The sequence below is a fragment of the Orcinus orca genome, chromosome 2, assembly GCF_937001465.1.
Source record: "Orcinus orca chromosome 2, mOrcOrc1.1, whole genome shotgun sequence".
In the NCBI taxonomy this organism is placed as follows: Eukaryota; Metazoa; Chordata; class Mammalia; order Artiodactyla; family Delphinidae; genus Orcinus; species Orcinus orca.
In genome coordinates this window covers 91,711,858-91,729,462 of record NC_064560.1, presented here as the reverse complement: position 1 = coordinate 91,729,462, position 17,605 = coordinate 91,711,858, and the positions used below count along the sequence as shown (strand labels likewise).

Sequence of the window (17,605 nt, the reverse complement as noted above, 5' to 3'; positions counted from 1 at the left end):
GCCAGACAGACTTCCTAGAAAAACCTGCCGCGGCCTCTCTTCTCTGCCCTGCACTAAACTGAATTTCGATGTAGTCAAAATGATGCACAAATACAATCAAGAGCAGCTTCTCCCTCCTCCTGCCATTCACTCTGCTGGCAGCCACCTGGTGGAGCTGTAATACATCATTTTTTAAGAGACAAACACTAGATGATTCATTGCCAACTATGTTATTATGAATGGTTTCACAGCTTAAAATAGTTAATTCATAGTGTTTTCAGATGAGAAGTTAAACGTCAACTCAGTTCCAGTAGCAAGTGTAAACCTTTCCCCCAGCTTTAAGTACAAGTATAAATCTCCTTTCCTGTTTGAGAAACTGTTACATAGCCATCAATTCTCCAGCAACTCCTACTTACTTCTCACATCCTTGGTGATCTTATTTCCCCTATAGTCCCTCCCACTCGGCAAGTTACTGAAGAGATTCCAAAGTTGAAGAAAGCTGTAAGCCAAGGAAGCATTTCAGGTCAGTGACCCAGCAACTCCCCTCTTCTTCTTGCCCTTCTTTCTACTACTCCGTCTCTCCTGATGTTTCTTCCCTCAATAAAAGGTTAATTTGGAAAGCAATCATTAAAGAAAGAGGCAAGAAGCTTTCTGAGGTTCCAAGGTAAATTCACAAAACAGCACAAATACCCAATTTCATACATGCATATATATAAATACAATCCTTACCTTACCCCCTCACCTATCTACCCCAGCCAAAAAAGACCAAATCAGTGCATTCTAAACTCAAGGAACTGATACTGTTTTAGATTATTCATATCTCCTTCAGTAGGAGAATTAAAGACACTTTTTTTTTTTTAAAATACTTCTGAGCACTAATAGCTGTGAAGTTGTGGCTTGGCACACCAGTTAGATTTTCTTTTCTTTTTTTTAAACATTCTTTTTTTTATATATATTTATTTTATTTATTTATTTTTTGGCTGTGTTGGGTCTTTGTTGAGGTACACAGGCTTCTCATTGCGGTGGCTTCTCTTGCTGCGGAGCATGCGCTCTAGGCGCGCAGGCTTCAGTAGTTGTGGCACGCAGGCTCTAGAGCGCAAGCTCAGTAGTCGTGGTGCATGGGCTTCTCACTGCAGTGGTTTCTCTTGTTGCGGAGCACAGGCTCTAGGTGCACGGGCTTCAGTAGTTGTGGCACGCAGGCTCAGTAGTTGTGGCTCACGGGCTCTAGAGCATGGGCTCAGTAGTTGTGGTGCACGGGCTTAGTTACTCTGCAGCATGTGGGATCTTCCCGGACCAGGGCTCGAACCCATGTCCCCTGCATTGGCAGGTAGATTCTTAACCACTGCGCCACCAGTGGAAGCCCTAAAGACTCTTTTAATACTGGTAGAATTAATGTGCACTTAATTAATCATGACACTGATTAAGTGATTTGTGACATTGATTTGTGAAGAGTTGTCCAGTGGTTAAATCATATTTTCTATGCCCTGAGGGAAGTGACAGCTGCCACCTCAAATCAAGACGATCCTTCTAGAAAGCAGCACTCTTCTAAGAATACAGTTGGTTTTATTCTTTCTCATAGACCTGAAACTGCCTTTGCAGCCAGGCATCATAACCTCCCACCCCCGATACCAGTGTCTTTCATGGTACCCACTCCTCTGGGGGACCCACAGTTCCTTCCCCTTCCCTTTGTGATGGCAGCACTACTAACCAGAAAAGGCCGGAAAAGAGAGACAGCACAGACCTGGGGTCACAGGGACCTGCATTTGAATGCTGGCCCTCAGTGAGAATGACAAATTAATCTCTCTGTGAGTCATCTCCTCGGCTGCAACAGGGGACAAAAACATTCCTCAAATGGCTCCTTGAAGATTAAATAAAACAATGCCCAAGAAGCGCAGGTGGGCGCCGGGCACAGAGCAGGCCCTCAGTAAAGTTCACGTCCTCCTCCCCAGCTTAGTTTCCTGCACGTGTGTCAGCACTCCTGACTCTAAGAGGACAGGTTACACATGTGTTGAGGAGTTAGTAAGAAACATTACAAATAGGAAATAACTAAGCTGCTCTGGCCCCTCCCTTCCCAAAGTATCCCTTCTCCAAATTTTTCTTTGCCATTGTTAAGGCTCAGACTGAGACAGAAGAGAAAGCAATTAGGAAAAGTATAGGAGGCAGTAGAGTCTGACGTCAGTTGAAGGAGAAAGTAGCTATTATGAAAGAAAAGAATTGAGCAAAATGGGATTTGGAAAAAAATATGACAGCCAGAGTTTTCATTAAACAGCAAGGAGGAAAGACAAAGAGGGACCTTTAAAAATCATAATGGTTCCAGGACTTCCCTGGTGGCACAGTGGTTAAGAATCCACCTGCCAATGCAGGGGACATGGGTTCGAGCCCTGGTCCAGAAGATCCCACACGCGTAGAGCAGCTAAGCCCGTGTGCCACAACTACTGAGCCTGCGCTGTACAGCCCTCGAGGCACAACTACTAAAGCCCACGCACCTAGAGCCCGTGTTCCACAAGAGAAGCCATTGCGATGAGAAGCCCGTACACCCCAACAAAGAGTAGTCCCTGCTCACCACAAATAGAGAAAGCCCGCACACAGCAACCAAGACCCAAGGCAACCAAAAATAAATAAATTTATAAGAGAAAAAAAAAACATAATGGTTCCATATTGTTGCAACCAGTGACCATTTCACAGCCACAATTTCATGAGAACACCATACAAGGTGGGTGCTACTCTATCCAAAACTCTATAACAGTTATTAACTACCAGATTATTCCCCAAGTACTAGGAGTAGATCATACTGCTGCAGTGTAAAGGGCCTTTGAAGCCTGTATGCCATTTAAAGGTTAAAACTGCAAGGTTAGGGCTGGGACTTTACAGAGACAAATGTCAGGAAATTCTTATCTGTGATTCTCTGAGTAATCATCCTGCAGCCTCCTGGTGCATGTATATACAATATCTGTCTCTGTGTATATGACAGATCCATCAGTGGAGCAGTATGAAGTGGCTGAGAAGAGGAACTGGATTGAGTTAGAGCAACATACCCCTGCTTTAACAGGAGTACAGCAATTCTGGTTTGCTTACAACACTTAATTATCTTTTCCTCACACACTCCTCTCTGGTCACTCTGTAAATTCACATTGCCACATGCTCTGGGGCTTTTTGTATCACAGTGGAAAAGTTTTAAAAGTTTAAGCAGAGGAAATCCAACTCAGCCCTCCTCCTTTTCGTCAAGTTCGCTTTCTCCCAATAGCTGTCTGGACTTGGTCACCACATCTTCATGTTAAAATAACTGAGGGTGGGGGTGTGGTGGGGGAGGGTACACGGTCTCTGCTTTGCCCTTAGAAGACCAACGTGAGAGACCAACATGCACAAAAGACAAAGGAAGAAGCTGGCAGCCAGGGGAGACAGAATGTGGAGAAGTGCTCTACGAGGGCCAAGAAGAACCATCAGCCTCTAAACTTCATGGGCTGCATGCAAAGACCACTTTATCAGTCCCAGTGGCACAGCTGATGGACAATTCCCACTCATATTTGGGGGAAAGGGGGGGACTTCTTTGGATTCCATTACTATCACTTATTTATTGGAATCATACGTCCAGATATCACCTAAAGCAGTGGTTCTTTATGGGGAGGTGATTTTGTCTCCCAGGGCACATGTCAACATCTAGAGACATTTTTGGTTGTCAAAAGCGAGGAGATGCTACTGGCACCTAGTGGGCAGAGGCCAAGAATACAATGCACAGGACAGCCCCACACAACAGAGAATTACTCAGCCCAAAATGTCAACAGAAACCCTGATCTAAAGCAAACGAACTTGTGGAACTGACCTGACTGTATTCATGAAACAAAATAAAAGTTGTGGAATGCAAATTTGGTTTTATTCTTTCTCATAGAACTGAAACTAGCCTTTTACAGCCAGGCACCATAACCTCCCACCACAGACATAAATGCCTTTCATTTGCATCTGATAAAAATCCATCTCAAATGTATTCTTTAATTATTTTAACCATAAAAATTATCTGGCAATTAATCTTAGATGCTTTGAAAATAATTTATAAATGGTGATTTTCTGAAGAACACGTAAGTCTAAACAGGGCAATTATGAGATGAAAGTAATTTTCATATTCAACTGGTAATGTTTTATAAACAAATCAGCATTAAGTAATAAAACTTCACAAAAAATGTCAATGTCTGCTCAGGTTGACAATAGAATCTGCAGCAGATGCTAACTTATTCTGAAAGAAGGTAACCATGTCTAAGATGAATTTTCCAAAACAGAGTAAATTTAATGAAGAACATTTATTTTGTAGCTCCTGTATGTAAATACTGAAAATAAGCTTGGTCCGATGGAAAACGTTACAAAGCTAACAGACCCAACATCCCAGTATCCAAAAGGTCCTTCCAGATGGGTTAAAATCATGCTTGGAGAACACACAGTCAAAGGATAATGGAAAAAGAAAACACTGATAAACTGGACTCCATCAAAATTTAAAACTTTTGCATTTCAAAAGATACCATCAAGAAAACCAAAAGATAAGCCACAGAATGGGAGAAAATATTTGTAAATTACGTACATGATAAGGAACTTGTGTCCAGAATATATAAAGTACTCTTACAACTCATTAATAAGAAGACAAAAAAAAATATTTTTAATGGGAGAAAGCAAGACATGGAAACAACCCAAGTGCCCATCAACAGATGATTGGCTTAACAAGATGTAATATATACACACAGTGGAATATTACTCAGCCGTAGAAAGGAATGAAATACTGACATTTGCAGCAACATGGATGGACCTAGAGAATATTATACTTAGTGAAGTAAGTCAGACAAAGACAAATTTTACATGATACCACTTATACGGGGAATCTAAAAAATAATACGAATGAATCTATGTACAAAACAGAAACAGACTCACAGACACAGAAAACAAACTTATGGTTACCAAAGGGGAAAGGGACAAATTAGGAGCACAGGATTAACAGATACAAACTACTATACATAAAATAGATAAGCAACAAGATAGCACAGGGAATTACACTCAATATCTTATCATAACCTATAACGGAAAATAATCTGAAATATATATATATATACACACACATATATATATCTGAATCACTTTGTTGTACACCTGAAACTAACACAATATTGTAATTCAACTATACTTCAATTTCTTTTTAAATGAGCAAAAGATTTGAATAGACTTTTCACCAAAGATATATGAATGGACTATATACACATGAAAAGATTCTCAACATCACTAGTTACTAAGAAAATGCAAATAAAAACCACGAGACACTACCTCACCCCAACTATATAAATGAAAATACAGACAATTAACAAGTGTTGTCAAAAATGTGGAGAAATCGAAACCCTCATACGTTGCTGATGGGAAAGGTAAAATGGTACAGCCACTCTGAAAAAGTCCAGCAGTTTCGTAAAATAGTATACAATAGTTTCTTAGCATGCCCATAATAGCATTATTCATAATAGCCAAAAAGTGGAAACAACCAAATGTCTATCATCAGATGAATGGATAAACAAAATGTGGTCTCTCCATACAATGGAATACCAAGTACATGCTTACAGCAGGGGTGAATCTCAAAAACATCAAGCTAAGTAAAAGAAGCCAGACACAACAGACCACATTTCATATGATTTCTTTTATATAAAATGTCCAGAAAAGGCAACTCTATAGAGACAGAAAGTACATTAGTGCTTGCCCAGAGCTGGGATGGGAATGAGGAATGACTGCTAATAGGTAGTAGGTCTCCTTCTAGAATGACAGAAATTTTCTACACTTAAAACAGGTTTTAAGATTTTATGGTATTTAAATTACACCCCAAAGCTGCTTTAAAAAAAATCACTTTATTGACAAGGTAGGCAATTGAGGCACAGGTTTTAGATACTGAGAACAATGATGGCACATGTAAAGACAGTAAGTATTTGTGCAATGAAAAGTTAACGTGCTTAAAATCAGACACCTAGGAAGAGGGTAGAACTCAGCACTCAATTCACAAATTTTTTTCCTCACAAAAGTCCTGAACAACCCCAGCAGAATTCAGACAGAATGGCAATTCTCTTATATCAGCATAACAGTGCTCTTTATTACCAAATGATCACACATTTTCCTGCTCTGAGCATACTGATTTTGATCCAGGTACGATACCACTTTACCCCACCTCTGTGTTGAACCAGCCTTCAGGTCTGTGTGGAAAATTAAACACTAAAAAGGTTATTTGTTACTGAATCTAAAACATCACAAAGGCTCTTTAAGAGTTTCACAACTGTCCTCTCTGTCTTAACGTACCTTAGTCTTGCTTCCTGGATAAGTAATTCTCAGAGAGGTATTTGTGGTATCTGTGTGCACTGGCTCCAACACAAATACAACGTCATGTCCAGATCCTCATTCTTGCCAGACATATTTAAAACAGTTTTCATACTTTAACCTTTCTTTAAAAATGGTTTTATATCAGATTTCATTATTTATTGAGTGTCATTACTTGCTGAGGAATTATACAGAGCAAAAGGCAGCAAGCTGTTTAAACCAAATGACCACTGCATATTTTCTGGATGTTTTTTATCTTTTGCTACATAAAAATAAGCAGTTAGGTGGCCCAGAAATAAAGGCCTGAGTCTAGATACACTCAGAATCCTCCAGGATGATACAATACTCTCAGTATCATAAACGGTTTTGTGCAATGTCGGCTGATGTGTAATACTTCCCCACTGCTCTCTACCCCATTACTGGAATGCCATTTACTGGGAAGACAAACACCTTATAATCATTTAACTCTTCAATAACAGCTAAAAGATTAGTCTAACACTTCACACAAATTCTCTACTCGACCGATAAAAGAAAAACAAAAACAAATTGGGCACCAATAGAGGCATTTCCATTTTTTATTAGCTTACGGTAGTTCATCTACTAAGGCTCCAACTACCATGAAAGAAAAGGTATAAACTCATTTTGAACCATAAAAGTTCTCACTGTAGTAGTGAAATCTTCTACTGTAATTTCTCCTATCCCTAAATTCACCTTGAATACATACAGCTCTGGCCACCAGGAAGTTCATCATATTTCACATCATATTTCCCTGGTGGCGCAGTGGTTGAGAGTCCGCCTGCCGATGCAGGGGGCGCGGGTTCGTGCCCCGGTCCGGGAAGATCCCACATGCCGCGGAGCGGCTGGGCACGTGAGCCATGGCCACTGAGCCTGCGCGTCCAGAGGCTGTGCTCCGCAATGGGAGAGGCCAAAACAGTGAGAGGCCCGCGTACCGCAAAAAAAAAAAAAAAAAAAAAAAAAGAACTAGAATTGAATCTCCAACTTTTATGAGCTGAACAACCTGAGAAAATCACAACCTCTTTGACCTTTAATTATACATACATACACAAACATACACACACACACAGACATACAGGAAGATAACATGGATGTGTTTTATAAGTCCCTTTGGGTCTGGAGAGAATGTGACTTGTATTTAATCTTAAGGTTGATGACTTAACATCCCTTTTTTTTTTTTTTTTTTTTTGCGGTACGCGGGCCTCTCACTGTTGTGGCCTCTCCCGTTGTGGAGCACAGGCTCCGGACGCGCAGGCTCAGCGGCCATGGTTCACGGGCCCAGCCGCTCCGCGGCATGTGGGATCTTCCCGGACCGGGGCACGAACCCGCGTCCCCTGCATCGGCAGGCGGACTCTCAACCACTGCGCCACCAGGGAAGCCCTAACATCCCTTTTTTAATAAAGATAACAATCTTGAGCCTTCTTTTAATGTTATTTGAAAATTTTTAAATATATGAAGTATCATAGTTAAAAACAAATCAAAGTTCCCCCCTCCCCATTACCATTTGAAATCACTGCTTTAGTCTGACCACTTAATAAATCATTCTGTGATGACAACTCTAGGCCCTCGTGGTAAATCTTGCTGGCCCAATCTTTCTTCCTTTGAAGAAAATAAAGACTTGGAAATATACAATCCAATCAAAGGCAGAGTCCTCCTACCACAACAAAATAAGCAACTTTGCTTAAGCAAAAATTACTACTTATTCCCAGAGTAAAAGGCTCTACTCAGAATACCTCAAGCAGCTGCAGAAAAACGCAAATTAGAAGACCCAAGTTCTTATCCCTATTCTGTCGCTAGATAACATTGGCTAAGCTGTACAATAGCCCCTATTGTGAAATAAGAATGTTCTCTTTAGTAAATTACTTTAAGATCCCTTTGTAAATACAGGAGTCTGACAGACGTAGAAACAAACTCCCAGTCTTACAGAAGAATGAATGTTTCCCAAAGCAGCAATGTCCTGCCTGATGGCTAGCTTTGCCTGCATAACTCCCCAAAGCCTAATTTACCCGTCATATAATTGAGCTACCTGGTTCCACAGTTTTAGAAACCTGAGGAGCAGCGGATTGTTTCTATGGGTAAATGCATCTGAATATCAAACACAAAATGTCAAACTCTCTACTACAAGTGGAGTGTCTACTGCAACTTTAAAATCAGGCTTGATTCTTCAGTTTCCAAAAGATAAACATGAAGCATTATATAATCTAACATAAAAATAACCGATACCGTAGAATTCTACATCTAGAAGGGATGTTAGAGATGATCTGGAACAACCTTTTAATTTTAATGTTAATTCTACATAGCAGGAGTGACTAATATATACAGTGTTTCTACTTTGGGTTCCCTCAATTGAGAAAATAAAAATCCAGACACTGTTAAAGACCATCAGGTATGCACATGCCCTTTTTAAAATACAGGTCCTTTGGGCAAGGATTTTTTTTTTCTTCACTTAGAATTAAGACTTCAACCATTCTAAATGGAAATGCAAGCATATTTTAAAACCTCCTTTTGAGTTAATCTTCTCTCTCAGTTCTTCCACCAATGCCACCACCTTAAATACTTCTGATTGCTAAGGAATTCCAACACATTTCAATGAGACAGCCCATGCACACAAATCCCAAATGAGAACATATGCTCCAGCACTTGGTACTTGAGCAATCTAGGCAACTCACCTAGTGCTTCCAAGCCCCGGTTTCTTCATTTATGAAATGGAGAAACCCTGACTCCATGATTTCACAAGGATACAAGAACCAAACTAAATTATGTGAAAACATGTTTGGGAAGAATATTGATATACATATCAATGCTTATTATAAGATCTCCAAATTCCCACATTTCACTAGAAGAAAAAAATTTGCTCCAAATGTTCAGGTGTAGAACCTAAATGGCTTACAGTTGCTAAGTTAGCATTACATACATTAAAACCAAATGGGATTTTTCTATCTAAAGTTCCTTCTAGGAAAATAGAGTAAGATGTTAAAACTTAGGTATCAACATTTTGGTATTTCCACAGGTGGAGCACATACTTTCACCACATCCCTCCTGAAGGCAGGAATAGTCTCTTAGTAGTCCTTTCAGCTGCAGTAACTGGCACAGAGACTAGCTCTGTTCTTAATATCAGAATACACTTTTCCAGAATAAAAGTAAAATGTTCATATAAACATATGTGGGGTGGAAAGAGGTCTGGCCTGGGGGTACCGACACTTGCTCTCACACCACACACAGCCTTGCATAAGCATTCTGGGCCTTCATTTCCCTTTAAAAGTCTACACTGGTAATGCCCCTTTTATCTGATGTCAGACATCCACCCAGAATACTGCACATAAAGCCTTTGAGCGACAAAATGAAAAAAGCTTCTCACAAAGTCCACACTTTATCCATAGTAGAGGCCTACTGATTTTTATTTCATGTATACTTATAATAATAAACTTGGTTACTTGGTTATGAAATATTTCCCATTGTTGTTAAAAGCAGTACTTTTTTTATTTTTTTGGCTGCACCACGCAGCATATGGGATCTTAGTTCCCCGACCAGGGATCAAACCCGTGCCCCCTGCATTGGAAGCGTGGAGTCTTAACCACTGGACCACCAGGGAAGTCCCCAAAAGCAGTAAAATAGATCAGATGTCGAAGGAAAGAAACTGGAGAAACCCTAAATGTTCTTCTTCCTGATGCATGGGAAGGAACCAAACCTTCCCAAAAAGGTAAATTAGATTCAATCCAAAATCATATATTGCTTAACGTCACTGAACACTTAAAAGTCATTCATTATGGTAGTCTCCATCTTTTATGCCAAAATTAGACTCAATTTGTGATTTAATTCAATCTTTAATTATGAGAAAACAGAATCAATGCTCAGCAAATATTGTACTACATGCTCATACTATCCGTGGTTACCCAAATCATTAACCTGGGAAGAAATGGTAAAAGCCCTCTTTTATAGTTCACGTTTCCTTACTCAAGTAATCTCTTCACTAACTGCTTCTATTTTATTTTTCACTACCTAACATTAATGGAATCACAAAGGAAAGGTCATCTAATTTGAAGCAACACAAAAGTTATCCAAGAAGCATTTTACATATGGAAATAAAGTGGATTATTTTATTTTACAGAATTAATTTTATTCCCAATGATGCTAATATATTTTAAAGAAGTACAGTGTTACTATTCCCCAACTATAGGTAATCAGCTCCTTCAAGGAAGTGACCGTGTCTGCCAATTCTGATCCTTAAAGCACGTGATAACCAAAAGAAAACTTAACAAATATTTCTGAGATTAGCTTTGAAAGGACTTTTATATATCAGTAATGGAAATCCAAATGCATATAATTCCTTTGGAAAGTTAAATACATCAGGATCTTAAGAATTCTGAGCAAATTCTGATATGTTCTCTAGATGTAATATATGATGGAAACTAATTTACAGTGTAATGGTAGATGAAAAATATCAGATAAAAATAATGAAATATATGTAAAATATAAAAGTATATTTTATATAAATATGTATTTACACAAATCATACACCTTAAATGTGTTATAAATATATAATTTTATACATTTATATATTTAATATTTCAAATACAATATTTTGAACTTTTATATATAAAATGTTAAAATATTACATGTTATATATAAAATATAAAAATTATATATGAAATGTAATTATCAATTTTTTAAAACCTGTGCATTGGGAACAAAACTGTAAGGAGATGCACAGAAATGTTAAGACAGTATTTGTGTTTGGGTTATGAGACCTTGACTGACATTTTCTTTTCTACATGTGCTAAATCTTACTTAATGGACTATGCACTACTTTTAGAATAAAACAATTTTCAAAAAGAAAAGAAAGGAAAAAATGGGAAGGAGCACTGATGAGAGATAAGGAAATGGCATAATTAGAGCAGTTAGTTACCACTTAGTGTTATAATTAAGGAACTTTTTATGTGATCACAAATGATAACTAAGTTACAGAACACTTGTGCTGCAGTGACGTCATTTGACAGGTACTACAGGAAGAAGTTACAGTTTATATGATGCTTTACACTTTACAAAATGCTTTCAAAATGTCACATCACCAGTCCTTCAAAGAATCCTGTGAGATAGATTCATATGCCCCATTTTCAGGATCAGGAAACTGAGGGCTAGAGAGAGAATGTGCTTTAATAATAATATCTACCATTTACCGAAAGATTACTCTGGGTTAAGCACAAAATCCTGTGAAAATTATCACCATATTACAAAGAAAACTGAAGGGCATAGGTTACAGCTGAGAGTCACTGTTCTTACTCAAAGCCACACATTTAAAACAGGAGTCTTGAGTTATAATCAACTTTGCGGAGTTAGTTAGTGGAAGAGTTGAGCCTATGCCCCCAGCCCTATGGTTTCTCTACTACACTGGTCTCCCCTCCTCGCCTACGGTTCTTTCAAGAGTGACTTAGTTTGACAACCACTAGGAAGGTCCAAAGGCAAAAGGACTAGGCCCAGTAATAACCAAAAACTAATGTTGGCGGAGGGCCTAGCCTCAGGAGGAAGGCAAGGCACTGAATAACTGCAGAGTGCAGGGGGCAAGTCGAACAAGTCTTAAAATACACATCAAGGGGTAGCCAGAGGAAACACTCTCTACTTCAGGAGCAGGGATGCCAACATAAATCACGATTCCTGCACCTGACACTCGCGTTCCTCGGTACCATTCCCAGAGCGCCTTTCCGGTTCACCTCAAAGGTTGCCCACAACAACCCCTGGGCTGGGGTCCTACTTTACAGAAAAAGCTGGAAGAAACGACATGGCGGGCCGGGCAAACAGAGAAACAACGAGTGCAGGAGCTAATGGTGGACACCTGGCGGACTGGGAACCTCGACCACGTCTGAAGGGCACCAGAGGAGTCTCGGGCCACCACCAAGGGGAGCAAGAGGCCAGGGCCCGCGGCGGCGACAGTGGCCCCGAGGGAGGCCGCGGTGCTGGGACTGTCGCCAGCCGAGGCTTGGCGCGGGGCTTGGAAATCGGCCCAGGTGCCTCACTACTTACGCTGGACTAGCCGGTCTGCGGAAAAAGTGGATGAGCAGCTGGTGACTAGCGCACACGGGACACCCGCAGCCATCTCTGCACCAGCGAACAGGTTCTGTCCAAGAGCCCCTTCCGCCTTGGGCGATACCACGGCCGCCGGCGCGCGGGGGAGACGCGCAAATGAAGGCGCATTCTCAGAAGGCACGGCCGGCCCTGCCTCCTCCTCCAGCCCCTCTTCCGCTCCCGGCGTGGACCAGGCCGGGCTGCGCGTGGCGTTACCATGGGGACGAGCTCCCTCCGCAGCAGGTTCCGGCGCCTGGAGACCTCGCCTCCTCCGGGAGGTAGCCCCGCCCGGCTGTAGGCATGGCCCAGGAGACGGAAGACTACGACCCCATCGGATCCATATTAATCCAGGTGGGAAATGGGCCTCACCGTCCCTTTCCAGCTAAGACCCTTCGAGCGAGGCCCAGCAGCGCCCATCCACTCACGCCCGCCCATCCACTCACGCCCACCCTCTTGGAGCGCTGCTCCCACACTGCCTCCAACACACGAGGGGCAGCACCGCTTAGAGAACTCCCAGATATGCCAACCCAGACCTCTCCCGCCAAGCTCACACACCTCCGGAGCCTGAGCCTGGAGGTTGCGGTCTCGAAGCACAACCATTTTGCCTCTGGTAAAACTCCAGGGCCATACACATCACCGGGATCTTTACTTTGGAAAAATGCATCTTACAGTGAGGCACCATTTTTAAGTGTTATGTTCTGAAAATTTTGATCCCATGATGTAGGGAAGTGGAGGAGATACGAATCAGACACATTGGAGAGGTGATAAATCTGGGGAGAAGTTGAAATATGTGAACTGCTTTTCTTAATCACCCCAGTTTTTTTGGATCTAGAAGTCCCTTGCAAATAAATGAGTTCTGGGGATGAAATGTACACCATGGGAATTATAGTTAATAACGCTCTACTGTGTATTTGAAAGTTGCTAAGAGTAAATCTTAAAAGTTCTCATCACAAGAAAAAAAATTGTAACTACTGACATGTGTGATGATGGATGTTAACTAGACTTACTGTGGTGATCATTTAGCAATATGTACAAATATCAAATCATTATGTTGTATATGTGAAACTAATGTTATATGTCAATTATATCTCAATAAAAAATAATAAATAAAATAGAAATACCTTGCTTGGGAACATACAGATAGAGAAACGTATTAAAGATAAAAGATTGCTAATCAAGTTAAAGTTTTTGAATGTGGAAATGTGACAAACTAAAAAACACAGGGAAGTAACTTTTTCTAATCTGAGGGGGGAAATATCAAGAAAGTATTAACTTCTCCCATATAACTCAGTTTATGACAGTTACACTCAGATTTTTCCAGAATGTTAAAAGTACTTTGTTTTTTCACATTTACATATGATAGTTTTAAAACATTTCCACATATATCGTCACTTTTAACTCTCATATTTACCTCTACTTGACTAAGGCTTGAAGTAATTTGCCTAAGGTCACTCTATCAGGACTCTACTCAGATCTAAAGGGTCTAAATTTTTCTTCCTGCCATGATTTGGTCTCTTACCTCCCATCTGGGAGACTTCTTTAAGTTCACCTTTTTCAAAATACAAACCCCTAAACTCACCAATTTCATAGACTTCCCCAATATAAATCATACCCAAATCTTCCAACCTCACCTTTTATTATCCTTGCTTTCACCACCACCCTAGAATGAGTTTAGCCAAACTGCCACGTCTCAGGGAACAGTCTCCACAAGACTGTCCTCACTTAGACACAAGGCACAAGTTCATGGGTCCCTAGAACCATCCTCACTTCAGACCAGCTATTCCTAGACCAGCTAGGAAGCCCTAGCCACGGCACAGTGGCTAATTTGCTAGAGCAACTCACAAAACTCAGGAAAGCACTATGCTTACAATTACAGTGTTTTTATAGCAAAAGGATACAAATTAAAATCAGCTGTGGGAAGAGACGCTTAGGGCACAGTCCAAGAGGGGTCCAAATGGAAAATGGTCCAGCCATTTTCTCCCCATGGAGTCATGGAGAGCATTACCTCCTTCCAGCCATGATATGTGACAATATATACAGATTATTGCCAACTAGAGAAGCTTTCCCAAGACTTTAGTGTCCAGAGTTTTTATTGGAGCTCAATCAAACTGCCCATTTGGCTGACTTTTAGTCTTCAGCTCTTCCCAGAGAGTAGACTAATGATTTCAGTCTAATTCCTCTAAAGATTGGAACTGATACAGTATAGCTCAAAGCCCCCATCATAAAGACATTCCTGTCAAGCAGGACACTTCAGGGGCCTAGAGATCATCACCTCCCAGTGTCCAAGGGCAAAGGCCAGACCTCTCTTTGGGAAGAGCTAAGAGAGTCATATCCATGTTGATCAACCCCCCCACTTGCTTAAAAGGGTAACTTCGTATACACTAAGTGGAGGGCTATGCAGAGAAAGAGAGGCTACAGTTAAACTGATTACTGAGGCTGATCTCTAGATACAATGTAAAATTCTTCCTGGTACAATGTAGAACGTGTATAATAAGGAAACGTGGAAGACCTTCCTTACTTTTTCACTGCATTCTGAGTATTTGTGAGCATATGGCAGCACTCTCAGACATGCCAACATGGGTTCCATTTCTACCTGGGCCTGTGATTTATTTCCTCCAAAGAGCAGTACATCCAGTGAAAAGGATACTTGGTTGGGAGTCAGAATACTGAGGTCTGACCCTGGCGATGACATTGCCAGGTGGGTAACTTTGGGCTAGTCCCTTCATCTCTCTGGGCCTCAGTTTTCTCTTCTGTAGGACACATAGCTTAGATTAGAACTACCGCTGATTCTAAATTGACCCAATTTCCCCAAAACTACATAATTGGTCTTTACTGTAAAGTGGACTTCCTTACTGTTAGCAGAGGTACTTCATTCAAATCTCCACTTGCTTCACCCTAATTTAGTATATTAGGTCTATGTCTCAGTGAGATACATTAAGCAACTCTTTAAACCCATGATTCTCAAAGCGTAGTCCTAGGACCAGCCTCATTAGAAACAGCTGGGAACTTGTGAGAACTGCAAATTCTCAGACCCCACTCCAGACCTAAAAAATCAGAATTTCTGAGGGTGGGGCCCAGCAATCTGTTTTTACAAGCCTTTCGGATAACTCTGATGCACCCTCAAGTATGAGAGCTACTACTTTAGATCGTGCTGTAAAATATAAACTGTTGCATGATTTTGAAGAAAAATCACAAGAGCATAGTAGTTATCAGGTATCATGCATGGTTCTAAGTGCTATATATATCTAACTCATCGAACCCTAACAACAAGTCTATCCGATAAGTACTATTATTCTTTCATGTTATGGAAAGGAAACTGATCAAAGATGAGCATTGTGGGTACTCATATACATAGAAAATTCAAGCAATCTTCTTTCATTTTCTATGTGAGAAGTTCTGATTGTGAATATTCTGTCCCAATCAGATCATACATCAAAGTCCATGTTTTCATTTTTGGTTCAGGAACTATGAGTACCATGCCCACATAGAGCTCTACTGGGCAGCATTTTGTTAGCTGCTTAATTTCTTTCACCTTCAAGTGTATAATTCAGACCTTCCACAATTTTTTCTGGCTCTTTCCTCAAATGATCAGAATACTGAGGTTTTACTATAGTAATAATAATCATTATAATTAAAATAGTAGCCAGTATTTATTGAGAACCAGACCCTGTGCTGAGGGCTTAGATAATCTCCTAACAACTACTGTAGTAGGCAGGTTTTATTTTTAGCTGCAGTTTACAGAAGAAGAAACTAAGATACAAAAAGTAAAGTAACTCACCCAAAGTAAGAAATCTGGTGTGTGCTGGTCCTTCAACAGGTTATGGCACATTTGTGAAACAGTCTTTAAGAAGTGTGGTGGTGATTCTGGGAGGTCTCCTAGATGGTTTCTTTTATTATTAAGTATTAGAAGCTTTGTGTTTATACTTTATTAATAATAATGTGGTGTCTTTATAGGTTTATAAACACTTGTTTGACCCAACTATTAAACATATGTTTGTGCAACCAGGATTACCAAGTCTTGCAATCAAATTAGCTTTTTAATTAGTTTTGGGAATCATATTTCAAAAACCCAACAGCTGTATGTTAACCCCAACCTTGGAAATATTTGAGCTGATTGACAGCTTGATATTATCACTGTCTCTCTTATCAAACCCTCTGTCTGGTTTGCCAGGAGCGTACAACAGAAAAATGAATGGGGAAGCAATGAGAATGACTCAGCCAAACTCTTATCTTTAGCAGAGATGAATAAAATGGAGTCACGAGGCTGCTTTTGACAAAACGGAGTCTGGTTGCCTGGCTCTTTTAAATTCTAGAGCAACTTTTGTCTGCATTGAATCTTTCAAGGGCTTCTTATTAAGTAGCCCTATCCCCAGACTGTCAAAATAATAATCTTCCTCCAAGTGGGAAAAGTATGGAAAGCAATGCATTTGATGATCACAGAGATGATGGGTGACATGTAAAATTTCAGTATGGTAGATTGGATCTATTTGAAGAATGGAGATTTAGAACTTAATCTCTTTTTCTACCCAGGTCTGGTGAAACATTTCCTACAGTACTTGTCTCTATTGTAATTATACAAACAGATGTGCGGTTACTAAGAGGGGAGAAGAAATATCTGGCAAGGAAAGTAAAAAGCTCTTGAGAAAGAAAGAACAATTCAAATCAATGAACATTTACTAAGTGCCAGTTATATGCAAGGCATTTCACTAGGTTTTACCATTCAAGAGAAGAGAATTAACATTGGTTCAGTGCCCTCCTGTGTGGCTGGCCTTATACAAAGCACTTTATGTACTTTAACTCATTTTATTCTTGCCATTATTCTGAAAAGTAGCTATCTATCCCCATTTTACAGGTAAGAACACTAAGGCTCTAAAAAGCTAAGTAAATTTGCCCATCTCAGTTTAGTAAAGGAGGAAATAGAATTCTAGTTCATATCTGTCTGGTTCCAAAGCCTATATTCATTCATTTTCACACCCATTGTCTCATTTTCATTCTACAAGTAGAGTAATTCTTTTTTTTTTTTCTTGGTAAGAACACTAGAGAAAATGTGGATGGTGTGCATGGACACTGTGTGAACAGTAATAGAACAAGGAATTATGTTCATTTGCCTTTTACCAAGTTATTACTATGTACCAGACCTATTACATATTATCTCACAACTCTATGAAGACATATAATTGTCCATACAAAGCAATGAAGAAATCAGACCTTCGGTTCCCTGATAAAT

At 40.1% G+C, this 17,605-nt stretch overlaps 2 protein-coding genes across 5 annotated transcripts in view; one reads left to right on the top strand and one right to left on the bottom strand.

Annotated features, from left to right (window-relative positions):
• The window catches only part of AAGAB (alpha and gamma adaptin binding protein), an 87,126-nt gene extending 74,576 nt beyond the window's left edge, over positions 1-12,550 (bottom strand). For all 4 annotated transcript variants that reach the window (XM_004276226.3, XM_033439927.2, XM_033439928.2 and 1 more), the window contains exon 1: positions 12,337-12,550. In XM_004276226.3, the coding sequence (XP_004276274.1) occupies positions 12,337-12,409 (73 nt within the window). In that variant the 5' untranslated portion in view covers positions 12,410-12,550. The remainder of the gene's footprint in view (positions 1-12,336) is intronic.
• A 43-nt stretch (positions 12,551-12,593) lies between these two features.
• IQCH (IQ motif containing H) overlaps positions 12,594-17,605 on the top strand; it is a 203,453-nt gene continuing 198,441 nt past the window's right edge. Inside the window, 1 exon segment of the mRNA XM_049706661.1 lies at positions 12,594-12,729. Coding sequence (XP_049562618.1) covers positions 12,679-12,729 — 51 coding nt within the window. The 5' untranslated portion in view covers positions 12,594-12,678.